Here is a 27,888-nt window from a genome sequence, read left to right as displayed (position 1 = left end):
CCCCCCCCGACTCAGTCAGAGTGTCAGAGGAAGCTGCCGTGCAGAGGGAAATATAATAGGTGCTCTGACCCATTTTGTTGAGTGTGACAACAAGCCTCTCAAGGAAGGCAAGCCAGAGAAATATTGTGAATAAGTGGGCGAGTAAAACTAACAAATACAGACAGCCCGGCCCTCTCAATGTGTCCCCGAGGACCTAATAATGAAAAAAATGGTTTACAAACAAATGTCAGTGGCGGGGAAAATAGTCTCTTCTAAAGCATTCCCCGGTTGCTTCTTTGCGAGACTTGTACACAGTAAAACCATGAAGTGGATGGATTTATTATTCAACGATGACATGAAGCAGGGTTGTCAAACGTACGGCCCGAGGGCCGGATCAGGCCCGCAAACAGGTTTTATCCGACCCGCGGGATGAGTTTGCTGTGTATAAAAAATTAACCTGACATTTTTGAATGAAAGAAACAGCTTATCTAAATGTGTCCACTAGATGTCGCTATAGCAATTCTTTGTATCTTTTAGATGATGCTACAAACTGTATGTACAAAATGAGCCACATTGTCTTAATACATCAGTCAAGGAAAATGATCAAACTACATAAATAACATACAGTAATTTGATTTTGATATAATTTTTGGTAACACTTTAGTATTGGGAGCATATTCACCATTAATTACTTGCTTATAAACATGCAAATTAGTAACATATTGGCTCTTAATTAGTCATTATAAATACCGTATTTTTCGGACTATAAGTCGCAATTTTTTTCATAGTTTGGCCGGGCTCCAGTGCGATTTATATATGTTTCTTTCCTTCTTTATTATGCATTTTCGGCAGGTGCGACTTATACATGGGTGCGACTTATACTCCGAAAAATACGGTACTTATTAATGCCTTATTCTGCATGGCCTTATTATACAATTTAACCCTAACCCTCTAACCCTAACCCTAAACCTAACCACATAACTGACAATATAACCTGGTCCCTACACACCGGAGCTTTTGTAAAAAGAGCTCAGCAGCGCATGCACTTTTTGCGTCGGATCTAAAAGAGCACGGCTTCCTCCCCCCATTCTCACCACATTCTACAGAGGCATTATAGAGAGCCTGCTGACCAACAGCACCTCTTTCTGGACTGGAGCCTGCAATGCCTCAGACTGGAAGTCTCTCCAGAGAGTGGTGAGGACGGCGGAAAAGATCATCAGGACTCCTCTTCCTCCTATCCAGGAGATCGCAAAAAGCCGCTGCCTGACCAGGGCTCAGAAAATCTGCAAAGACTCCTCCCACCCCCACCAAGGACTGTTTTCACTGCTGAACTCTATAAGTCATAAGACTTATAGAGTTATAAGGCCATAAGACTCTTGAACGCATCATAATTCAATTATCCTCTCAACTCCCCCCAAAATGGATTAACTCGCTGGAATAAAAAAGACAACATAACATACATCCATAAACGTGGAAGTATGGGAAAAAGTGCAATATATTTATCTGTACAGTAATCTATTTATTTATTTTATATATATTTATATATATTTATTTATTTTATAAATATAGTATATATATTATTTATATATATTTATTTATCTATATATAATAATAATAATAATAACTGGGATTTATATAGCGCTTTTCTAAGTACCCAAAGTCGCTTTACATGTAGAACCCATCATTCATTCACACCTGGTGGTGGTAAGCTACTTTCATAGCCACAGCTGCCCTGGGGTAGACTGACGGAAGCGTGGCTGCAATTTGCGCCAACGGCCCCTCCGACCACCACCTATCATTCATCATTCAATTCACCGGTGTGAGTGGCACCGGGGGCAAAAGGTGAAGTGTCCCGCCCAAGGGCACAACGGCAGCGATTTTTGGATGGTATGAGGCGGGGAGCGAACCTGCAACCCTCAGGTTTCTGGCACGGTTGCTCTACCCACTACGCCATGCCGCCCCAATATGCACCTTATTGCTTTTTTATCCTGCATTACCATGAGCTTATGTGACGCAATTTCGTTCTTATCTGTGCTGTAAAGTTCAAATTTGAATGACAATAAAAAGGAAGTCTAAGTCTAAGTTTATAACTCTAAATTAAGTTTTTGTTACTTAGAATATCCCCTAGTGTCCAAATAACTCTAAATTAAGTCTTTGTTACTTAGAATATGTTCCCCGTATTAAAGTGTTACCTTTTTTTTTTTTCTTGATAGATTGAAAATTAACACCAATGAGTTGACTGATGAACATTTATTCAGAAAATATAAATAATGACAAATCAGTGTATATACTATCAAAAAAAACAACAACAACAACATTATAATTTGTACAATTTCAGAATGTACTTGTTATATTTTTAAACAAAGAAAACAATCTGAAGTTGTCCTTATTTTTAAGTTATCGTGCCGTGATTTTACCAGTCCGGCCCACTTGGGAGTAGATTTTTCTCCTTGTGGCCCCCGATCTGAAATGAGTTTTCCCCCCCTGACATAAATTAACTATTATTATATTTAGTGAATGTATATGTTAGATGTTGTTTTTTTAACATGCATCATAAATTAGGGGTCTCGGCTCGCGAACACTAATTACTAGTGATGGGTAAATGGTGCCTCAGCGAGGGTATGGCACACTTTCCAGCTGTATTGACACAGCACTGAGACGGTGTTGGCAGTATTAGGCAGTAGCTCGTTACATGTAACGAAGCAACATGACTTAACTACATTTCCCAGGAGCTCGGCAGTAGTTCGCTACTTTTCAAACGAGTAGTGATTTCTGTCGCGTAGCTATTTTTAGTAGCAGGTAGCTTAGCTACAAAGCTACACGCTACAAAGAAGAGTGAAGGAGAAGAGCATAACATAACTAATACCAACTGTTCCAGAACAACACGCAAGTATTGTTTTTATGTCAGACGTTGTTTTTATTAACTGTAGGCAGAGAAAATGAATTACAATATAGGGGTGGGCCGAGGAAAATACACACTAAAATAAACGCATACAGTGGGGTGTGGGGACCCCCAGAGGGAGTTGTAGGGTGTCCCCTGCTAAATGACAGTTAATAGTAATCGACCCTTATTGGGGCCATTTGGTTCCATATGTACACTCTCAATTACATTAACATTATTACCTATATAAGAACCTAAAATGTAGAAGTTGGGGAGGAATTTCACTTTGATTGACTCTGTTCCACCGTCAGGAAAATATGTTTACTTTAAATATGTTCAGTTTTATTGATTTCCATTCATGTAAAGATGGAGTTTGTTAAAGGGGAAGTGCACTTTTTGGGGGGAATGTTGCCTATTGTTCTCAATCATTATGAAAGACATGACGACGGATGTATTTTATTTTTAATGCATTACAAATATTAAATAAATGCAATAAAAATTATGCTTACAATGGAGCCTAAGCGAGCCGCTCTTTTCTGCCTATAAAGCCCTTAAAAAAAACATCTAAACACCTATATTAAGGTTTTATATACAGTATGTAAGTATATATGTAATGTAGTAACGAGCACATCAATAATAAGATGTAATATTTACATATTTTAATCATTTTAAGCACACAAGGCACATTCATTTAAAAAAGGCATACAACGTATGTTTTTTTTACCAACAACATAACACATTTTTGCTCACTGCAGACTTCATGAGAGCCAACAAACATAATAAAACATCACTTACTGTACAAGGTCTGCTGTCATTAGGGTCTGATTGATGGACTCTTGTTATATTCCCGTTTAGGTAAAAAATAAAAAAGAGAGGTGGAGCCAAGCGTCTATTTAATGGTAAATGGGTTATACTTGTATAGCGCTTTTCTACCTTCAAGGCACTCAAAGCGCTTTGACACTATTTCCACATTCACCCATTCACACACACATTCACACGCTGATGGCGGGAGCTGCCATGCAAGGCCCTAACCACCACCCATCAGGAGGAAGGGTGAAGTGTCTTGCTCAAGGACACGACGGACGTGACGAGGTTGGTAGAAGGTGGGGATCGAACCAGGAACCCTCAGGTTGCTGACACGGCCACTCTCCCAACAGCGCCACGCCGTCCCCAATAATAACTAATACATGGTAATATTTATTTATTGAATTTTGTCCCATTTCTGCCAGAATAAAATCATGACGCTCTGACACAGAATCATTACATAATTAAATAATACATTTTATCATGAAATCACTCATTAAAGCGTGGAATTATTAATTTAATCATGAAATGATAAAATGTATAATAATACCTAATAAATAATATTTATTTCTTGAATTTTATCCCATTTCTGTGAGAATAAAATCAAATCATGACACACTGAGACAGAATCATTAGATAATTAAATAATACATTTTATCATGATATCACTCATAAAATCATGAAATTATTAATTGAATCATGAAATAATAAAATGTATAATAATACCTAATAAATAATATTTATTTCTTGAATTTTGTCCCATTTCTGTGACAATCAAATCAAATCATGACACAATGACACAGAATCATTACATAATTAAATAATACATGTTATCACGAAATCACTCATTAAATCATGAAATTATTAATTGAATCATGAAATAATAAAATGTATAATACCTAATAAATAATATTAATTTCTTGAATTTTGTCCCATTTCTGTGAGAATAAAATCAAATCATGACACAGACACAGAATCATTAGATAATTAATTAATTAATACATTTGATCATGAAATCACTCATTAAATCATGAAACATTAAAATAATTAATTAAATATTGAATAATGACTTTTACGTTGAATAAATTATTGACATAGTTTATTCCAATTCCAATAAATAAATGTGGGGTGTATTTATTTATTTATTTACTTCATTTGTCCCATTTGACCTTCTGTTAAAAAATAACGTAGAAATGTCAAATAATTGTGTGTCAGATTCCAGACTGCATAGGTTAAGGCAGCAGTGTGTTGTGTTGTCGCACACCATGACTTGAAATACACACAAGCAGCATCCTGTGGGCACGCACACGCACGCACGCACGCACACACGCAAACACACACACACACACACACACACACACACACACACACACACACACACACACACACACACACACAACACTATTTGTGTTGTTCTAGCCATTACCGGGTCTAAATTGGTTATTAAACGTGTTGGAATTTGCCTCAGCCTTCTTCTATCCAGGTGAGATGCATGATTTATGATCTACAATGAGCTTCCAAGAAGCAGAGAAGCGAGGAAACTGCTGACCACTCGATGACGTAAACATAGCAGCATAAACTGGTGATCACGTTGCCGCCATACATAGTTTGCCTGCGTTACTGCTTGTAATAACAATATCACTAATACTTGCTTAATATTCAAATCACGACATGTAAATGGAGTATTTTTGGCGCTTTTGGGATTGGTTATTTATTGGGTTTCATGGGCAAAAAAGAGGACCTCCCATTGGCTCAGCTGTAAACTGACATTTATTTACAAGTTAGAATGCATTTAAAAAAAACAATCCTTCGTCATGTCTTTCATAATGATTGTGAACGATAGGCAAAATTAAAAAAAAAGTGCACTTCACCTTTAATGTCTCTTTTGTGAGACAAATAATGTGTTCCTTTGGCCAGGTTATTGTCATTAAGTCACTGTGGTTTCTGTTAAAACTGTCATTTATCCTGTGCTGAAAAGTCTCCATAAGAGTATATATGATGGTTTATTTTTTAATATTATTGTTTCACTGCCTTTTATTTAATTTGTTTCCTGTGTTTTCCCCCCTCATCTTGTTCATTGTATGCAATTTAAAATAAATGTTAAAAAGCCAGACAAAGGGCATGTTTCTGGCTAGTGTTTATTTTAATAAACAATCGAACCGATCATTTTTTTTTCTTGTTTGGTGTAAAGTTGTACATTAAGTTATATATGTATATAATGTTGCTTGCCCATCACTGGGTGTTGGTGCTACACTATATTGCCAAAAGTATTTGGCCTCCCCAGTATGCAGAGAGCTTCATGGAATGGGTTTCCATGGCCGAGCAGCTGCCTCTAAGCCATACTTAACCAAGTCCAATGCAAAGTGTGGGATGCAGTACTGTAAAACATGTCGCCACTGGACTCTAGAGCAGTGGAGACGCGTTCTTTGGAGTGATGAATCACACTTTTCCATCTAAGAATCTGATGGACCAGTCTGGGTTTGGAGGTTGCCAGGAGAACACTACATTTCGGATAGCATTGTGCCGAGTGTGAAATTTGGTGGAGGAGGAATTATGGTGTGGGGTAGTCTTTCAGGAGTTGGGCTTGGCCCCTTAGTTCCCATGAAAATAACTTTGAATGCTCCAGGATACCAAAACATTTTGGACAATTCCATGCTCCAATGGAATGGGTTTCCATGGCCGAACAGCTGCATCCAAGCCACACATCACAAAGTCCAATGCAAAGGGTGGGATGCAGTGGTGTAAAGCACGTCGCCACTGGACTCCAGAGCAGTGGAGACACCTTCTCTGGAGTGATGAATCACGCTTTTCCATCTGGCAATCTGAGGGACGAGTCTGGGTTTGGAGGTTGCCAGGAGAACGCTACATTTCGGACAGCATTGTGCCGAGTGTGAAATTTGGTGGAGGAGGAATTATGGTGTTGGGTTGTTTTTCAGGAGTTGGGCTTGGCCCCTTCGTTCCGGTGAAAGGAACTTTGAATGCTCCAGGATACCAAAACATTTTGGACAATTCCATGCTCCCAATCTTGTGGGAACAGTTTGGAGAGGGCCCCTTCCTCTTCTAACATGACTGTGCACCAGTGCACAAAGCAAGGTCCATAAAGACATGGATGACAGAGTCTGTTGTGGATGAACTTGACTGGCCTGCACAGAGTCCTGACCTGAACCCGATAGAACACTTTTGTGATTAATTAGAATGGAGACTGAGAGCCAGGCCTTCTCGACCAACATCAGTGTGTGACCTCACCAATATGCTTTTGGGAGAATGGTGGAAAAATCCTATAAACACACTCCGCAACCTTGTGGACAGCCTTCCCAGAAGAGTTGAAGCTGTAAAAGCTGCAAAAGGTGGACCGACATCATATTGAACCCTATGGGTTAGGAATGGGATGGCACTTCAAGTTTATATGTGAGTCAAGGCAGGTGGCCAAATACTTTTGGCAATATAGTGTATATGGTCATCCACCATCTGCTGTATTAAAACAGTGACTACATTTGGCCCGCAAATAAAATGAAAAGTTAACAAATATGGTTGTTTTTTGTTTTTTTTAAACAAATAGTTGCACAGAAAGAAATTCAAAAAGCAATGGCAAGCTTTGCATGCCACTCACTCCTGGTATCCCTATTTTCTCATGCTAATTTGTTCTCTCTGTTGTCTTAGTTACTGGGGTTAGGCGGAGTAACAAACCAAAACCTGCTCCCCATCACTAATCAACCCTTTATTTGCAGTGGAGGCTGTTGGATCGTTTGCTGTGTTGGGAATCCGTTCTGGCATGTTCCTGCCACCTCCTCGATAACCTTGCAAGTATCCCCTGTGGTAAATAGAAACTCTATTATTTAGCCTCTTGGCTTTGCCCAGGCTCTCCTGGTGTATTCTTTTGACGTCTTGTCGAGTACTGCCTGAAGTATCTGTGTCGCAACAGACATTCCCCTCTTCCCTGCATCTTGGGTTCATTTCAAAACTGATTGTGATATGCGACATAGAACGCAGTACAACTCTGGCCAATGAGCCAAATAGTAAATAACATTTACCTTATTTGGTGCTATAAGATCAAACCTTGATTTAACTGAAATGATGAAACTAAAAGGCTTTCAAAACCAGGAGATCCACACACCAACCATATAAATACCGAGCCACACCTTTAGCTTTCGAACTGAGATGACCTTCAACAGCAATGAAGTGTTGCATTTAGGTAAATGCCTCTTTAATAACTATTTCAATAATATACAGCTCTCAAGGCTACCATTTCCTTACAGACGTGTTTGTTGTGCCAGAGCTTATTCAATTTGTAGAAGAATCAATATAAATTGGATCGTATTTCTGTCTTAAAATTGATTCGTTTGAAACAATTACCGTGTTTTCCGGACCATAGGGCGCACCGGATTAAAAGGTGCAGTGCCGATGAGTGGGTCTAGTCAGGTCTATTTTCATACAAAAGGCACACCGGATTACAGGGCACATTAAAGGGGTTATAATTTATTTAAAGGAGAACATTATCACAATTCCAGAATGGTTAAAACCATCAAAAATCAGTTCCCAGTGGCTTATTATATTTTTCGAAGTTTTTTTCAAAATTTTACCCATCACGCAATATCCCTAAAAAAAGCTTCAAAGTGCCTGATTTTAACCATTGTTATAAACACCCGTCCATTTTCCTGTGACGTCACATAGTGAAGCCAACACAAACAAACATGGCGCATAGAACAGCAAGCTATAGCGACATTAGCTCGGATACAGACTCGGATTTCAGCGGCTTAAGCGATTCAACAGATTACGAATGTATTGAAACGGATGATTGTAGTGTGGAGGCAGGTAGCAAAAACGAAATTGAAGAAGAAACTGAAGCTATTGAGCCATATCGGTTTGAACCGTATGCAAGCGAAACCAACGAAAATGACACGACAGCCAGCGACACGGGAGAAAGCGAGGACGAATTTGGCGATTGCCTTCTAACCAACAATTGGTATGTGTTTGTTTGGCATTAAAGGAAACTAACAACTATGAACTAGGTTTACAGCATATGAAATACATTTGGCAACAACATGCACCTTGAGAGTGCAGACAGCCCAATTTTCATCAATTAATATATTCTGTAGACATACCCTCATCTGCGCTCTTTTCCTGAAAGCTGATCTGTCCAGTTTTGGAGTTGATGTCAGCAGGCCAGGGAAGTTAAGGTCAATAGGGGGTTTAGCTCGCTCGTCTGCGGGAACAAACTGCCGCCATTGCTTGCCGTGCTACCAAGGTCCTTTGTCCCTGAATTGCTCACACACTCCGGCAGATTCAATGGGGGTCTGGCAGCAGATTTCTTTGACTTTATCGTTGGAAATGCATCTGCTTTGAGTGTCGCAGAATATCCTCACATTCTTGCCATCTCTGTCGTAGCATAGCTTTCGTCGGTAAAGTGTGCGGAACAAACATCCAATTTCTTGCCACTTTCGCATCTTTGGGCCACTGGTGCAACTTGAATCCGTCCCTGTTCGTGTTGTTACACCCTCCGACAACACACCGACGAGGCATGATGTCTCCAAGGTACGGAAAACAGTCGAAAAAACGGAAAATAACAGAGCTGATTTGACTCGGTGTTTGAGAAAATGGCGGATTGCTTCCCGATGTGACGCCACGTTGTGACGTCATCGCTCCGAGAGCGTATATTAGAAAGTCATTTAATTCGCCAAAATTCACCCATTTAGAGTTCGGAAATCGGTTAAAAAAATATATGGTCTTTTTTCTGCAACATCAAGGTATATATTGACGCTTACATAGGTCTGGTGATAATGTTCCCCTTTAATTTTTTTCTAAATTGAAAAACACTTCCTTGTGGTCTACACAACATGAAAAGTTGCTTTTGCATAATATTGCGAAACAAAACGGCAGATAATATGTCTCACCTTATACACACACCATAATAATGCTCGTAAGTTGAAGCAAAGTACAATCCATCAAGCGGTGTGGCTTCATAGCTTACCAAAGTCGTACTAAAACATTTTGATAGATTTTTGAGTGCCGTGTGTAGTGTTCTATATTTTCAATGGAACATCTAAAATGTTGGTGTTGTTTACTTCAGTCATATTGCAGTCTACACATATCTCTTATGTGTGACTGCCATCTACTGGTCGTACTTATCATTTAACCATGTACCAATAAAAATAGCTTCGAGGTCGGTAAGCAAAACCAGAATTATTCCGTACATTATGAGGCGCACTGTCGAGTTTTGAGAATATGAAAGGCAAATACGGTACAAGCTTCATAAAGCATGGAGGAGGCAGGCAAAGCAATATTTGGGTGCTGATTGCTGATAAAAAAGCTTTTATAGTCAATAGGGTCTAAGGTGTATTTTGTTGGTGCGAAGATAGAGTGAGTGTGTTGTTAATGGGGATTGACGGTGTTAACGGAAAACCCTTATACGTGGCATTTTGCACTTCATTTCAGAAAATTGTACAGATTGTGGTAATTAAAAGATTTATCAATATGAGTTGTACACACTTTTTAGACATGTTGCAAAAAAGCGACAGTTGTGAACTGAAGTCAAGTGTCAGAAATCGAAGTTGATAGTGTGTACAGGTTTAGCAAATTAGGAAAAACACTTGTCTCTTACATTTACAGGTAATTAATAATCCTTTGTTTTGTTTTTAGACGCATGGAAAGCGTTGTTAATTTACATGACGATTTTTTTTTTCCTCTCTGGCGTTCCAAACCAGTTAGGCAGTATATCTTATTTTGTTTATTTCCCATGTTTCATATACAGCGTGTCCCCAACGTCTAATTGATTGTTGCGCGCCATCGCAGCAAAATAAAAGCTAACACACCTTAAAAATTAAAGTTTTTACATGAAAACAAACTTTAAGTAATATGTGGCTTTTCAACTTTGCGCCTATAACAATCCGGATGGTTCTTTTCCTCTTTGGTCCGGAGGACATGACGTCCACAGTTTCCAAAAACAATTTGAAATGTGGACTCGTCAGACCACAGAAAACTTTTCCACTTTGTATCAGTCCATCTTAGATGAGCTCAGGCCCAGCGAAGCCGACAACGTTTCTGGGTGTTGTTGATAAACGGTTTTCTCCTTACATAGGGCAGTTTTAACTTGCACTTACAGATGTAACGACCAACCGTAGTTACTGACAGTGGGTTTCTGAAGTGTTCCTGAGCCCACCTGGTGATATCCTTTACACACTGATGTCGCTTGTTGATGCAGTACAACCTGAGGGATCGAAGGTCACGGGCTTAGCTGCTTACGTACAGTGATTTCTCCAGATTCTCTGAACCCTTTGATGATATTACGGACCGTAGATGGTGAAATCCCTAAATTCCTTGCAATAGCTGGTTGAGAAAAGTTTTTCTTAAACTGTCCAACAATTTGCTCACACATTTGTTGACAAAGTGGTGACCCTCGCTCCATCCTTGTTTGTGAATGACTGAGCATTTCATGGAATGTACTTTTGTACCCAATCATGGCACCCACCTGTTCCCAATTTGCCTGTTCACCTGTGGGATGTTCCAAATAAGTGTTTGATGAGCATTCCTCAACTTTATCAGTATTTATTGCCACCTTTCCCAACTTCTTTGTCACGTGTTGCTGGCATCAAATTCTAAAGTTAATGATTATTTGCAAAAAAAAATGTTTATCAGTTTGAACATTAAATATGTTGTTTTGTAGCATATTCAACTGAATATGGGTTGAAAATTATTTGCAAATCATTGTATTCCGTTTATATTTACATCTAACACAATTTCCCAACTCATATGGAAACAGGGTTTATAATAATAGTGCAGCATGGGAGTGGACAGGAAGCATAAAGAGTCTAGACGTTGCAATATAACATGAGACTGATTGTTATGAGTGATATCATTTTCAGATCTACATGCAAACAGTGATTATTTTTAGAATGTTGTAATAATATTAACATTTTAGGATAGTGACAGTTTGACCCTGTTATTTAGTTACCTATGGGAAAAACGGTTTCAAAATCCAGCGTCCATCAGCGTTCTTGTTCTGTAACCATGTAAAATGTTGCTTGTCTAATCTTTAACGGGGTTGTGCTGAAAATACAATAATGTTGTGCTTGTGCAATGACAATAAAGATCATTCCATCCCATTCCAGAGGTTGAACGGCATCCCGGAATGGAATGTTTCCACCTCTAATGTCTTTGTGCGTCACTCCCTCATTGCCATTCCCAGATAATTCTGTGGCCGTGACACAGCAGCAATCAATCACAAGTGTGGCGGCGCATGTAGTAACTATCCAACGCTCATCTATCTAATTCACCAAACAAATGTCAATTTCACATGAGCTGCCAAATGCACTGCTGACAAGTATTGAACTTGTGACAGGGGAACGTGGCGAGGTCTTTTTTGACCATTCTAAATTTGGCAAAGGCCAGACAGTGACATTACACCAGCCAGCCAGTCAGGACTCTGGGGAGGCCATATAAATACCAACTCTATAGAGCACAAATGGCAGTTGTGTTTTTTAAATTCTGCCTATCGTTCACAAACATTATGACAGATAAAAATACACGTCTTTTTTAAAAATGTATTTTAAAGATGATATAAAACGCTTGGAAGATGCGACTAATGGGAGTCACCATTGTAGCCTTTAAAGGCATCGAAAACAACTTATAAACCCTCCATCTACGTTTGATACACAATCGTGGTCAAAACTGTACATACACTTGTAAAGAACATAATGTCATGGCTGTCTTGAGTTTCCAATAGTTTCTACAACTCTTTTTTGTTTTTGTTTCAATTTTTGTTTCATCTGACATCACATGGACAAATATAAGACCTTCTGGAGGAAGGTTATGTGGTCAGATGAAACACAAATTGAGCTGTTTGGCCACAATACCCAGCAATATGTTTGGAGGGGAAAAGGTGAGGCCTTTAATCCCAGGAACACAACACCTACCGTCAAGCATGGTGGTGGTAGTATTATTCTCTAGGTCTGTTTTGTTGCCAATGGAACTGGTGCTTTACAGAGAGTAAATGGGACAATGAAAGAGGAGGATTACCTCCAAATTCTTGAAGACAACCTAAAATCATCAGCCCGTAGGTTGGGTTCTTGGGCGCAGTTGGGTCTTCCAACAGGACAATGACCCCAAACACACGTCAAAAGTGGTAAAGGAATGGCTAAATCAGGCTAGAATTAAGGTTTTAGAATGGCCTTCCCAAAGTCCTGACGTGTGGACAATGTTGAAGAAACAAGTCCATGTCAGAAAACCAACAAATTTAGTTTAGAACTGCACCAATTTTGTCAAGAGGAGTGGTCAAAAATTCAAGCAGAAGCTTGCCAGAAGCTTGTGGATGGCTACCAAAAGCACCTTATTGCAGTGAAACTTGCCAAGGGACATGTAACTAAATATTAACATTGCTGTATGTATACTTTTCACCCAGCACATTTGCTCACATTTTCAGTAGACCCATAATAAATTCATAAAAGAACCAAACTTCATGAATGTTTTTTGGGCTCCAATCCCTCTATCACAAAGAAATAGGAGTTGTAGAAATTATTGGAAACTCAAGACAGCCATGACCTTATGTCATTTACAAATGTATGTAAAGTTTTGACCATGACTGCATATAATGTAGTAACAGACACGTTCATAACAATATGTAATATGTAAAATATTTACAGTTTTTTGATCATTTTAATCATTGCCGGGACTGATTTCTTCATCGCATTGATTTCCGTTTACATAGCAGCACACGTCCGACTTCTGGCAACACATGTGTTCCTTCTTCTGGACACAAACACGTGTATGTTGTAATCATGGCAGACTTGGCAATAGGCAACGGAGATGACTATTTTTGGACAAATGAGGATTCACAACCTTATCTTTTTGAAGCTGAATATACTGAGTGAAGTGAAGTGAAATTATTTATATTTAAATAGCGCTTTTCTCTAGTGACTCAAATCGCTTTACATTGTGAAACCCAATATCTAAGTTACATTTAAACCAGTGTGGGTGGCACTGGGAGCAGGTTGGTAGAGTGTCTTGCCCAAGGACACAATAGCAGTGACGAGGTTGGCAGAAGCGGGGATCGAACCTGGAACCTGTAACCCTCAAGTTGCTGGCACAGCCACTCTACCGACCGAGCTATACCGCCTCTATACTGAAGATGAACTACTCCTTCTAGAAGCCAGCACGTGGGAAGAGCGAGACGTTGGAGTAGAAAGGATGCAGACGGAAATTCCGGGGGCAAGGTCCAGATAAGGAAAATGATGTATTCCTCATAAATCACACAGGGTACAAACAAAAGAGACGCGTGCCGATTGCACGGGCAGCTTAGACAAAACTTAGCACAGGAATCAAAAAGGTAACAAGCATATGAACTAGAAGCAAGGTACACCAACGTAACTGTCGCGTAAAGCAAACCAGGAAGCCAGACTGAGTGTGGCAAACAGCGGGAATACGTAGCTCTCTGATTAGTGCCCAGGAGCAGGTGAGCGTCCTGAACACTAATCAGAGGCAGGTGAAAACAATCTGCAGTCATGGCAACAAAAACAAAAACCCAGGGGTGATCAAAACAGGAACTGAGGGAATCGAAAACTAAACAAACATGATCCGGGCAGCGGATCATGACAATGGGAGAGTGACTCGAAGCTGCAAAATGTGGAATTTGAAGCCATGCTATTTCAGCATAAATAGAGTGCTTACCCAATTAAGCACAACTGTCCGTCGAGTGAGCCGCACTTTACATCGATCACAATACATGCAGCACGTCATGCGTGTATCATGACGGACAGCACTGGCTGTCTGGCTAGCTCTGTTCAAACAAAACATGAAATGTGGGCTAATACTTTACAGATACTGTAATATGATTGTTCATGTTCAAGTCAGTAAGATTAGTGTCTGATCGCATTGTGTCGTGTGTTACGAACTTAAACGTGATTCGGCTGCTGACGTAGTAGCTCTACGTCATGGGTGTCAAACTCTGGCCCGCGGGCAAAATTTGGCCCGCCGTGCAGTTTCACTTGGCCCTTTAAGCGATATCAAATTAACACTAGAGCTGGCCCACCGATTATATTCAGCGGCGGTGCCGCGGTAACACCGCATTCACCGCTAAGTCTCATACTTGCCAACCCTCCTGGGAGAGTACCAGATTTCAGTGTCCGCCCCGAAAATCGTCACATCCGCTTTTTATCCAGTCCAACATGTGCTGGCCCAGTCACATAATATGTGCGGCTTCTGTACGCACACTCAAGTGAATGCAATGCATACTTGATCAATAGCGATACAGGTTACACTGTGGGTGGCCGTATAAAAACTGTTAGAAATATACGCCACACTGTGAATCCACACCAACTAAGAATGACAAACAAATTTCGGGAGAACATCCGCACCGTAACACAACATAAACACAACAGAACAAATACCCAGAACCCTTTGCAGCACTAACTCTTCCGGGACGCTACAAGGTGTGTGTGTGTGGCGGTATTTGTTCTGTTGTGTTTGTGTTGTGTTACGGTGTGGATGTTCTCACAAAATGGGTTTGTCTTTCTTGTTTGGTGTGGATTCACAGTGTGGCGTCTGTTTCTAACAGAGTTAAAGTTGTTTATACTGCCACCCTCAGTGTAAACTTTATCGCTGTTGATCAAGTATGCGTTGCATTCACGTGTGTGTGCGTACAGAACTGCACATTTCTTGTGACTGGGCCGGCACGTTGTTAGAATGGATGAAAAGCGGACGTGACGACAGCTCGTAGAGGACGTTAAAGGCAGTGCATTTAAGGCACGCCCCCAAGACTGTGGTCTGGGTGGACTACGAGATATAATGACTGATGAACACCTTCGTTCGATAATGAAGGTAGCCTCAGCTCAAAGCCTGAGCCCCGACATTAATGAACTAGCATCCAAGAAAGGATGCCAGGTATCTAGCTTGGGCACATCAGATTAGATCAGTGTGTTGCAAACTGAGCAGTTTAAAGTCCTGAATGGTTGGTTTATTCATTGTTATTTTATTTTCAAATTTATTAGCCTGTGGAAAAAGTTAATATTGATATTTACCTCAAAAGGCTGCAAATAGAAAAGAGGCATTCAATTTGTATTTAAATTGTATTTGATATGCCATTGATATATTTTTTAATTATTATTATTATTATTTGAAACTCAATTTTGCATGTCACTATAAAGTTATATAAACCTTGCTTGTTCAATATTTAATGCAAAACTTGTTTGGGTCCCTATTAAAAGGTTAATTTGTTCAACCTTGGCCCGCGGCTTTGTTCAGTTTTAAATTTTGGCCCACTCTGTATTTGAGTTTAACACCCCTGCTCTACGTAGTTAGCTTTTACGACTAATACCGAAGCACGCCGATGTGTTACTATGAAAGAAAAAGAGTTACCCGGTGTTTGCGTTTACAATAACAATGTCGCTACAGTTTGGTTATCATACAGGTTAAGGAATGTATTGTTGACGTTTTTTGTATGCATTTTAAAGTGTTTTAGAGGTTGATCTGATTGTTCCCATTAGCTGCATTGGTAGCCACCGAGAACGAGCTGATTCTTATTTGTTAGAATGCAAAAAAAAAATTTGTCTTTTTGTCTCTCATAAGGATTGTGAACGATAGGCAACATTAAAAAAAAAAAGTGCAGTTCCCATTTAAATTTATTCGGAACATGCATACAGTTAGATATCCTGTAAGACAGCAAACACTCTATGCATGGCATTGGAAGAGAATAGAAAAACAGCAATTATCCATCAACAATGCAGCTGTAAAAAGAAAAAAAAATACACCAACAGTGCATTAAACAGCAGTCTTTGGTTGTCACATTTTTTTTTTAACAATCCAAAAAAAGACTGATGTGATCAAAGATGTGTGGATGCCGTGAACTATGTGTGTTGTTTTGAAAAACAATGTTCGTGGTGTTAAGCCAAATAAGCAAAAGAAGACGCTGGCAAGGAAACAAACACACAAAAAAAAAAAAAAATATGCCAAAATTATATTAAAGTAAGACATGTTGACAATGCTGGATGATAAAGTTCCTGATCAAGGTTTGCAGCCATGGAGGGAGAGAAATGGCCACAGCTATGGAAGAGAAGATAAATATTTATTTTGTATTTTCACAAATATTCACAAATTATTATCTGATTGTCAATATGGTTTCCGACAAAATAGGTCAACTTCATTAACTTTAAGTGATCTAATAGAGAACATTACTAATGGTATCGAGAAAAACACATTTGTTATAGGAATTTTTATTGGCCTGCAAAAGGCTTTCGATACCATTGACCACCAAATTTTGGTAAATAAACTGGAAAACTATGGCATAAGGGGAGTGGCAGGGAAATGGCTGAGCAGCTACTTGAATGAGAGACAGCAGATTGTTCAGATCGACCAACACTCATGAACATAACCTGTGGAGTCCCCCAGGGGTCGATACTAGGACCCACACTATTTATAATGTATATCAATGAAATATGTAAAGTATCAACACTGCTGGAGTTCATCCTCTTTGCTGACGATACAACCATTACATGTGCAGGTGACGACGTGAAGCAACTTCTGGCCTCTGTAACTGAGGAGATGATCAAGTTAAAAACTTGGTTTAATACCAACAAATTGTCTCTGAATTTAAAGAAGACCAAAATCATGCTCTTTAGCAATCGCAAAAGTAATATACCTATCAGGATTGTTATTGATGATACATCAATAGAATATGTTCAACAAAATTAATTCTTAGGTGTGGTAACAGATGAAAATATATCATGGAAGCCTCATATAAATTACCTGAGGACAAAAGTTGCTAAATGTGTTGGAATGATGAGGAGATCATGTCATTTATTGAACACCAATGCTCTGCTGTTATTGTATCATTCATTTATGATGTCATATTTAAACTATTGTGTTGAAGTCTGGGGAAATTGTTATAAATCTCATCTACAGCCTTTAGTCATTCTGCAGAAAAAGGCCATCACCACATTCTACAGAGGCACTATAGAGAGCCTGCTGACCAACAGCATCTCTGTCTGGACTGGAGCCTGCAATGCCTCAGACTGGAAGCCTCTCCAGAGAGTGGCGAGGACGGCGGAAAAGATCATCAGGACTCCTCTTCCTCCTATCCAGGAGATCGCAAAAAGCCGCTGCCTGACCAGGGCTCAGAAAATCTGCAAGGACTCCTCCCACCCCAACCAAGGACTGTTTTCACTGCTGGACTCTAGAAGGAGGTTCCACAGCCTCCGAAGCAGAACTTCCAGGTTCTGTAACAGCTTCTTACCTCAGGCCGTAAGACTCTTGAACGCATCATAATTAAATTATCCCCTCAACTCCCCCCAAAATGGATTAACTTGCTGGAATAAAAAAGACAATATAACATACATCCATAAATGTGGACGCATGTGAAAAAGTGCAATATATTTATCTGTACAGTAATATATTTATTTATTTATTTATATATATTTATTTATTTTATATATATATATATATATATATATATTATTTATATATATTTATTTATTTATATATGCACCTTATTGCTTTTTTATCCTGCATTACCATGAGCTTATGTAACAAAATGTTGTTCTTATCTGTGCTGTAAAGTTCAAATTTGAATGACAATAAAAAGGAAGTCTAAGTCTAGTCTAAGTCTAAGTCTAATTAGGATTGTGTCCAATGTTCACTACAGACATCATTCAAATCCACTATTCATGGAGTTAAAGCAACTTAAACTGCACGATGTAATCAACTTTAAAACTGCTCAAATTATGTTTACTCTCTACTCTCTACCATCCAATATACAGAACCTATTCCAGGATAGAGATGCTCATCATAGTTACAGTCTAAGAGGAAACAACAAATTATATTTTCCTAAATTTAGAACAACTTTAAAATCAATGTGCATTTCAGTGCGTGGAGTCAGTCTGTGGAACAACTTAGGGGACGAATTAAAAACATGTTCTAACATGATTCAATTTAAAAGAGTGTTTAAAAAAGAAGTACTGAAGAAGTACGAGGAGGAAAGAGAATGATGAGAGAGAGGTGTATGGTCAGGGAGTGTTTGGGCCTGTGTGTGTGTGTATGTGTGTATGTGTGTATGATTGTGTGGGTGTGTGTATATATGTGTGTGTGTGTGTGTGTGTGTTTTGTCTTGTCTTGTCTCATAGTAACAGTGGTACTATTGTATTGTTAGTGTACAGGAGCTTTTCTTGTTTTTGTTTGTATAGTATTGTTCTTGTATTATTTTGTTTATGTTAAATGTGGAATGAGTGAGAGGGGTTGGGATATTCTAAGCATTTGCTTCATCCAACCCCTTTTCAAGCCTTGCATAAATGTCTCTGCCAAAATGTAAAAAAAAATTGTGTGTTGTTGTACTGTGCAGGTTTGAAATAAATAATTAAATTCAATTCACATGGCTTTTCTTACCTAAACTCCATGTTTTTATAATTGCCAAAAACTATTTGCACAAGATATTTTTTTAACATTTTAAAACACCAAAAGCTACTTCATTTACAACTAAAAAAAAAACCACCACTTCATTAAAAAGATAGAAAGTGCTCTTTAACTCCTACTGTAGCGGCTCCGACTCAAAAAAAGAGTCACATGTTTTATGTATGGGCTGAGTTAATGTTCCAACGGTCTTATAATATCCACATGGGGATCGTAAGAAGGCTTTTGCATTATTAATGTCCCCCCCAACCTGAAAACAACTCCACCATGGTGGAAGAAAACGAGCCACTGTATGAGAATAAGACACTCGCAATCGTCTGAGGAAATGACCAGAAAACGACAAATGCTAATTTTGTTAGCACAAGCCAGCAGGTGGAACTTGTCGATTTACCCGAAAGTTTGCTTACAAAGCTGCGTATGGCTACTTCATATGGCTCCTTCAGGCTACGTTCAAAGATTTTTGTCAAAAGACACAACACATACAAGATCAATAGATTCTATTCCAGAATGTCCTCTTACAGAAGCCATCAGCATAGTATAAATACTTTCATCACTTTGTTCACAAATAAATAATGAATAATCGTTGAAAATAGCATATATTCATTTATATCAAGAGAAATTGGAATTCAAAACTAAATACATTGAAATAATAAGGTTAGATAGAGATAAATCATAAGAACAGACTAGGTGAAACTACTGTAAAAGGAAGTGTAGCTGAGAACATGAACCTAAATGCACACAACATTATGGAGAGACCACACAAGTGTTTACTTAGGGTTGTACAAGTGGTAGAAAATTAATTATTATCACGTCGTTTCATTGCTGGTTTTGAAAGCAGAGGAGCATGTTCGGCAGCGCACAACCACGGAGTACTTACAAGCAGACATGGTGTGTAGACAGAAAAGGGAGAACGGACGCATTTTGGCTTGAAAATTAACGATAAAGTTGAAGTTATAACACTGAAACAGAGGTGCTTTAAGACACGGCTAGCTAGCTAGCGGCTAAAGTCCATCCGCCGTCTGCGGTGTTTTAGCTACTTCTAAATGACTAATATTCGCCTCCATGGCGACAAATAAAGTGAGTTTCTTACAAATACCATTATCACTGAAGGACGAGGAATAGCTAAACATGCTTCACTACACACTGTAGCTCACCGGCGTCACAATGTAAACAAACGCCATCGGTTGATCTACACCTGACATCCACTGTAATGATACCAAGTACAATAGTGTATCTAGTCGATACTACTATGATTACATCGATATGTTTTGGCATCACAACATCTTCCTTCGTTTAAAAAAAAATCATATTATGTTTATAAACTCAGGAAATATGTCCCTGGACACATGAGGACTTTGCATATGACCAATGTATGATCTTGTAACTACTTGGTATCTGATTGATACCCAAATTTGTGGTATCATCCAAAACTAATGTAAAGTATCAAACAACAGAACAATAAGTGATTATTACATTTTAACAGAAGTGTAGATAGAGCATGTTAAAAGAGAAAGTAAGCAGATATTAACAATAAATGAACAAGTAGATTAATAATACATTTTCTCCCACTAGTGACACTAGTACCACTCATCATCTCCACATAACACAAGATCATCTTAAATAGTGCGCAGGAAACACACAATACACAACACTTGAATCCATCCGTGGCACAGAACATTGCAAAGTGAAGGAACTCTAATCATCTCCAATGCAGCACTACACTCAGACTCAAAACGTTAAGTCATCTGATGTAAACAACATTGTGGAGTGACCACATGTGAATCTAATGGACCACTAATCATCTCCACATAACGCGAGATCATCTTAAATATTGCGCAGGAAACATACAATTAAACACAATACGTTTGAGGCACACCACATTGTGGACTGACCACAGGAGAGTCTTTAAGTACCGGATATGATCAAAATAGCATTCATCTCACAGAGCCATTTTGAGAGTGAATGAAGAACCCAGTCATGTGGTCCGTGACGCAGAGTTAGGAACCACAGATCTCTTCCCCATCAATAACAGTGCTAATCAAGCAGACTTTGTGAGAGCCAACAAAGATTACTTTGGGAACATTTATGATCCAGAACCTGATATTTTTTAGAGGATGAGCGATAAGTTTTAGAAGGCTAGTGCTACACGGATGCAGCTTAATTGTAACTTACTTTTAGCAATTTTGAGACAAAGCAGAAGCAACCGCCGGCTTAGTCTGTCAACAATAGCAGTGTAAAATAGCATTAGCTAACAGCTATCAATGCACCGCTAAAATAGCCCGTCTGCGTCAGCACTTATAATAACAATATCACTCATATTTGGTTAATTGTCAGGTCTAGAACGTGTAAATGGAGTATTGTTGGCAGTTTCTCAATGTTTTTAGAGTGTATAATGGGCGCAATAGAGGACCCTCGATGTGTTAACTCAATTGTTAGCTATTTATTTACGATTTTGAATGCATAAAAAAGCCAAGCTTATGTGTTCTGGTCTTACATAAAAAGTGTGAATGATTAACAGCACACCTCTTTCGAATTTGTGCGTATTGCCAGTATGACTGATCTGATATGGTCAGAGTGCAGAAGCGTTACTACAGTGTCATAAAATCTACGGAAATTGCCGACGACATTCGGAGCAGAATATTCAAATTGGCTGACTGAATTCGTGGCATTTTATGATGTTTAGACGGTATTTTTACATACTTTGCGGTGTGTAAATACAATTAGATCTGGTTTAATGGATACAATAAAGCACAATTAAGCATATAAAGTCAACTTGCTTTTCCACTTGAAGGACCAATTATTTCCACATAGCATTGGATCATCTCCAATACAGCACAGGCAATCTCGCAAAGACTCAAAACTTTAAGTCATCTGAGGCACACAACATTGTGGAGTGACAACATGAGAGGCTACATGAAGAGTAATCATCTCCATATAACATGAAACCATCATAAATATTGTGCAGGGAACATATGCTAATACTAAACACTTCAATTCATCTGAGGCACACAACACTGTGGAGTGACCAAATGAGAGTCGAACGGACCACTAATCATCTCCACATACAGTCGTGGTCAAAAGTTTACATACACTTGTGAAGGACATAATGTCATGGCTGTCTTGCGTTCCCAATCCTTTCTACAACTCTTATTTTCTTGTGATAGAGTAAATGGAGCACATACTCGTTGGTCACAAAAAACATTCATGAAGTTTGGTTCTTTTATGAATTTATTATGGGTCTACTGGAAATGTAACCAAATTTGCTGGGTCAAAAGTATACATACAGCAATGTTAATATTGTGGCCAAACAGCTCCATTTTTGTTTCATCTGACCACAGAACTCTCCTCCAGAAGGTCTTATCTTTGTCCATGTGATGTTAAATGAAACACAAATTGAGTTTGGCCACAATACCCAGCAATATGTTAGGAGTAGAAAAGGTCAGGCCTTTAATCCCAGGAACACCATATCTACCGTCAAGCATGGTGGTGGTAGTATTATGCTCTGGGCCTGTTTTGCTGCCAATGGAACTGGTGCTTTACAGAGAGTAAATGGGACATGAAAAAGGAGGACTACCTCCTAAATCTTCAGGACAACCTAAAATATCAGCCCGGAGGTTGGGTCTTGGGCGCAGTTGGGTGTTCCAACAGGACAATGACCCCAAACACACGTCAAAAGTGATAAAGGAATGGCTAAATCAGGCTAGAATTAAGGTTTTAGAATGGCCTTCCCAAAGTCTTGACTTAATCGTGTGGACAATGCTGAAGAAACAAGTCAATGTCAGAAAACCAACAAATTTAGCTGAACTGCACCAATTTTGTCAAGAGGAGTGGTCAAAAATTCAAGCACAAGCTTGCCAGAAGCGTGTGAATGGCTACCAAAAGCGCCTTATTGCAGTGAAACTTGCCAAGGGACATGTAACCAAATATTAACATTGCTGTATGTATACTTTTGACCCAGCAGATTTGGTTACATTTTCAGTAGACCCGTAATAAATTCATAAAAGAACCACACTTCATTAATGTTTTTAGTGACCAACATGTGCGTGCTCCAATCACTCTATCACAAAAAAATAAGAGTTGTAGAAATTATTGGAAACTCAAGACAGCCATGACATTAATGTTCTTTACAAGTGTATGTAAACTTTTTACCACAAGATCAGCTTAAATATTGCACAGGTAACAGGCTAATACAACACTTTAATTCATTTTAGGCACACAACATTGTGGAGTGACCATATATGTGTTTTAAGGAACACTAATCATCTCCACATGACATGGGGTTGTCTTTAATACAGCACAGGGAAACTACGCCAAGACTCAAAACTCTTATTCAGTTGAGACACACAACATTGTGGGACGCCCACGCAAGAATCTAGCCTTGAGATTTTGACCTACCTATTCTGAAGGAGAGCGGGCCACCAGAGGTGCTTGTCACCCACATGGCGAAGAAGAGCAGAAGCGCCCAGACTGTGAGCATCTTCTATAACTCCTCATGGGTCCTGCCCTGGGGTTGCCCCTGTCACAGCCACCTGAAACACACAAAGTACAGGAAACTGAAATGTGACAAACACAGCGCTCAAGAGCAGGCATTTTATTTAGAGTCAAGATGGTTACAAGTCTTCCAATTAATATGTTGGAAGCAACGTGCCAATAGATGTCAAATTCTCAGTTAAAAAAACAGATTATGTTCTCTTTAAAAATCATATTTCTTATTTAACGCAGGGAAGCTATTCGTGAGACTCCTGAAAAACGAAAGCTGAGACCTGCTGGATGACTTTCCTTTAACCATCTCTGCTTGGCTTGTGGAACAAGTTCAACCTTGTGTTAATGTTTGAATGACTGTTGATACATGCCATAGACATGACTTGAACAGCCCATTGAACATTAGACCAATAGTCATTTAGCGCCGCCCTAGTGGCTCCCTGGATTGAAAATGGAAAAAAAGTAGGGTAAAAATATTTTTTTGGTTTCAGTATGGTTTTTGTTTGAAGACAAACATGACACAAACCTTCCCAATTGTTAGACAGCACACTGTTTAATATGTTTAATATGAGTATTTCGTGAACATTGTTTTGTCCTACTAATTTTGGCGGTTCTTGAACCCACCATAGTGTGGACTGTGACGCAAAAGTTTGTTTACATGTAAAATATTCCACTCCTTTGTCTCATTTTGTCCACCAAACGTTTTATACTGTGCCTGAATGCACAAAGGTGACCTTTGTTGATGTTAATCAGGCTATTTAGGCTAGCTGTATGTACCTCATTTGTAGGTATATTTGAGCTCATTTAATTTACTTTACTTTTATCATCTTTGTATATCATTTAGTTTTGCATGTCTCATGACATATTATCTGTATGCAATATTGGCAGATACACTATATTGCCAAAAGTGTTTGGCCACCTGCTTTGACTCACATATGAACTTGAAGTGCCATCCCATTCCTAACTCATAAGGTCCAATATGATGTTGGTCCACCTCTTGCATCTATTACAGCTTCAACTCTTCTATGAAGGCTGTCCACAAGGTTGCAGAGTGTGTTTATAGGAATTTTCGACCATTCTTCCAAAAGCGCATTGGTCGAGAAGGCCTGGCTCTCAGTCTTCGTTCTAATTCATCCCAAAGGTGTTCTATCGGGTTCAGGTCAGGACTCCGTGCAGGTTCATCCACACCAGACTCTGTCATCCATGTCTTTATGAACCTTGTCATGTTGGAAGAGGAAGGGGCCCACTCCAAACTGTTCCCATAAGGTTGGCAGCATGAAATTGTCCAAAATGTTTTGGTGTCCTGGAGAATTTAAAGTTCCTTTCACTGAACCCAAGGGGCCAAGCCTAGTTCCTGAAAAACAACCCCGCACCATAATTCTGATCATTTGGATGGGTGGCCAAATACTTTTGGCAATATAGTGTAGTTGTTTGTGTGCCATGTTGTTCCAGGCAACATCTATATCTTTGGCCATTAAAAGCCAGTAATTTCCAGGAGTTATCTCATCTTCTAAGTAGCCTCTGATTTACTAATGGTTTCTAATGTTGTAAAAATATGTGGAAGAAATACTCAATTTATACATTTCTGTCAACGAAGATTTGCTTCAGCCTGCGACATATAGTAATTTTGATAGTAGGCTATTATAGCCAATATAGACACTTACGTCATGTGTTGCCTTCATTATAACACTTATGTACGGCTTTTCATTTTTTGCGGCTCCAGACAGATTAGTTTTTTGTGTTTTTGGTCCAATATGGTTCTTTCAATGTTTTGGGTTGCCGACCCCTGGTCTAATGATTGTAAAAGTTTGAGGACGTTGGTATTAGATCCATGCTAGCTCTTTAAAATAAAGATGTAAACAGGAAATGTTGTTTGTCAGGCCACAGTTTGTTTGGATCTGAAGGCACAAGGTACTATGGTATATGATTTATTATGTGGGTTAGGGATCAAACCTTCCACTCCGAGAGCTCCATGTCTTCCAAGGAAAGCTAATACACCCCAGTGTATAACAAATAAAATACAACCCTGACAACACATGTACCCTTCTCATTTCAAGCTATAGCATCTCCCTCAAGGTTAGGTAAAAAAGGCTTGGCTATGACAGCTTGTCAAATGTATGTGTTACCTTTGCATGAATTGATGACCGCTGAAAGGCCTTAGTACTGTATTTCTTACTGGGTCCTTGTTTGACATTTACCATGTAATTTTCCTTCTTTAAAATACATTGCCAAGTTTAAAAAATGACCCAGTTTATTTCTGTTCCAAGATAAAAGAGTAAAAGAACAAAAAACAGCAATTGCATAAATGATTTGGTACATCTAAAAGAAGTTTGTAGTCATTATCTTTCATACGTGAAGATAATGAGGCACATTGTGAAGGCAGGGACAAGGTCCCTTGTTATCAGAGTCATTTATTGCCACAACAAACTGAGCATTATTTACAAAAAGTTTATAACACTACAACATCCGGCACATCTTTAGAATATCTTCATTGGTGCGTTTTGATACGTGTGGCACTGGCAACATCGTTTGTGGGTTTAGACTAGGGCAGGGGTCGGCAACCTTTACCAGTCAAAGAGCCATTTTGACCAGTTTCACAAATTAAAGAAAACAATGGGAGCCACAAAAATCTTTTGAAATTTAAAATGAAATAACACTGCATACAAAGTTTTTTTTTTTGCTTTGTGCTATGTATAAACCAAGGGTCTCAGACATGCGGCCCACACCTTAATATGAAAATTGAATGTTAGTGCTGCCCGCAAGTTTTATATGAATAGCGCTTGACAGTGTCATACTTGTCAACCCTCCCGATTTTTCCGTCAGACTACGAATTTCAGGGCAACTATTCTCTCGAACATGCCGTGATGGTACAGCATTTAGCGCCCACTACAACCAGCGTGCCGGCCCAGCCACACGTAGTATGGGGCTTCTGCTTGCTCACGTAAGTGACAGCAAGGCATACTTGGTCAACAACCACACAGGTTACACTGACGGTGGCGGTATAAAAAACTTTAACACTCTTACTAATAATGCGCCACACTGTGAACCCACATCAAACAAGAATGACAAACACATTCCGGGAGAACATCTGCACCGTAACACAACATAAACATTGATGTGTGGGGGACCAGGGTTGGGGTGGGGGGCGGGGTTTGGTGGTAGCAGGGGTGTATAATGTAGCCCGGAAGAGCCAGGGCTGCATGGGATTCTGGGTATTTGTTCTATTGTGTTTATGTTGTGTTAAGGTGCAGATGTTCTCCCGAAATGTGTTTGTCATTCTTGTTTGGTTTTGGTTCAAAGTGTGGCGCATTATTAGTAAGAGTGTTAAAGTTGTTTTATATGGCCACCGTCAGTGTAACTTGTGTGGCTGTTGACCAAGTATGCCTTGCTGTCACTTGCAAGTAGAAGATGCATACAACAAAAGGCTGGGCTGGCACGCTGTTTGTACAGATTGTAGAGGGCGCTTAATGCTGTACCATCATGGCACGCCCTTATTATTATTGTTAGGGTGAAAATCGGAGAATATTAATCCCGGGAGTTTTCAGCGAGAGGCACTGAAATCCGGAAATCTCCCGGGACAATTGGCAAGTATGCAGCTGAGCCGCATCAGAGTGATCAAAGAGCCGCATGCGGCTCCGGAGCCGCGGGTTGCAGACCCCTGGACTAGGGTATGCCATTGTGGTTTGTGAAGCCCTTTGAGGCACTTGTGTTTAAGGGCTGTACAAATAGATCATAATTGATTGATTGACTCACTGCTGGGGTCTTCAGTCAATGTACTTTAAACACAAACAAATGCATTTCTTTCTCAAAACACACCGTTTTGGTGGGTTAGGTATTATTACGGATGAGTGACTCATCCATATCAATAAAGTACTTACACAATAAAAAATACCACATGGAAGTTTCTCTAACAAGAAAAAACTGATACAAAAGGTAAAAACTAAAATGTGACTAATTTTAGACATGCTCCGCATGATAGTTCCACCTGTTAACCTGAACGGAAAACCTCCTCAGAGATGTTTAATTTCATGCTCAATTACAAGACACGGAGAATAAATCGACCGTAAAATTGTAGATTCTGTGCCAATTAAAAAAATTGAAAAAATACATTCAATTGTTTATTACACTATGCATAATGCATTAACCAAAACAAAAACATTTGGATACATAGGATGCAGAAATTGGTGTAAAGTTAAGGTTATAGACATCCTGTATTTGGATATGTCTGATTACATTTGGCCGTGCATGGACATCAAAGGAGTGGCTTTAAAGCAAAGGACGTAAGGATCTTGAAGCCTAGTCACTCTCTGGACAATAATCCCATTACGTTTCTACAGAAGGAGCTAAAACTGAGC

The 27,888-nt window shown here is 39.2% G+C and overlaps 1 protein-coding gene across 3 annotated transcripts in view; it reads right to left on the bottom strand.

Moving 5' to 3' along the window:
* grik4 (glutamate receptor, ionotropic, kainate 4) overlaps positions 1-27,888 on the bottom strand; it is a 1,016,493-nt gene that overhangs the window by 551,856 nt on the left and 436,749 nt on the right. For all 3 annotated transcript variants that reach the window (XM_061973003.2, XM_061973004.2, XM_061973005.1), the window contains one exon: positions 23,447-23,580. In XM_061973003.2, coding sequence (XP_061828987.1) covers positions 23,447-23,528 — 82 coding nt within the window. In that variant the 5' untranslated portion in view covers positions 23,529-23,580. The remainder of the gene's footprint in view (positions 1-23,446; positions 23,581-27,888) is intronic.

The sequence above is a fragment of the Nerophis lumbriciformis genome, linkage group LG17 (assembly GCF_033978685.3).
Source record: "Nerophis lumbriciformis linkage group LG17, RoL_Nlum_v2.1, whole genome shotgun sequence".
In the NCBI taxonomy this organism is placed as follows: Eukaryota; Metazoa; Chordata; class Actinopteri; order Syngnathiformes; family Syngnathidae; genus Nerophis; species Nerophis lumbriciformis.
This window is presented reverse-complemented; position numbering and strand designations above follow the sequence as displayed.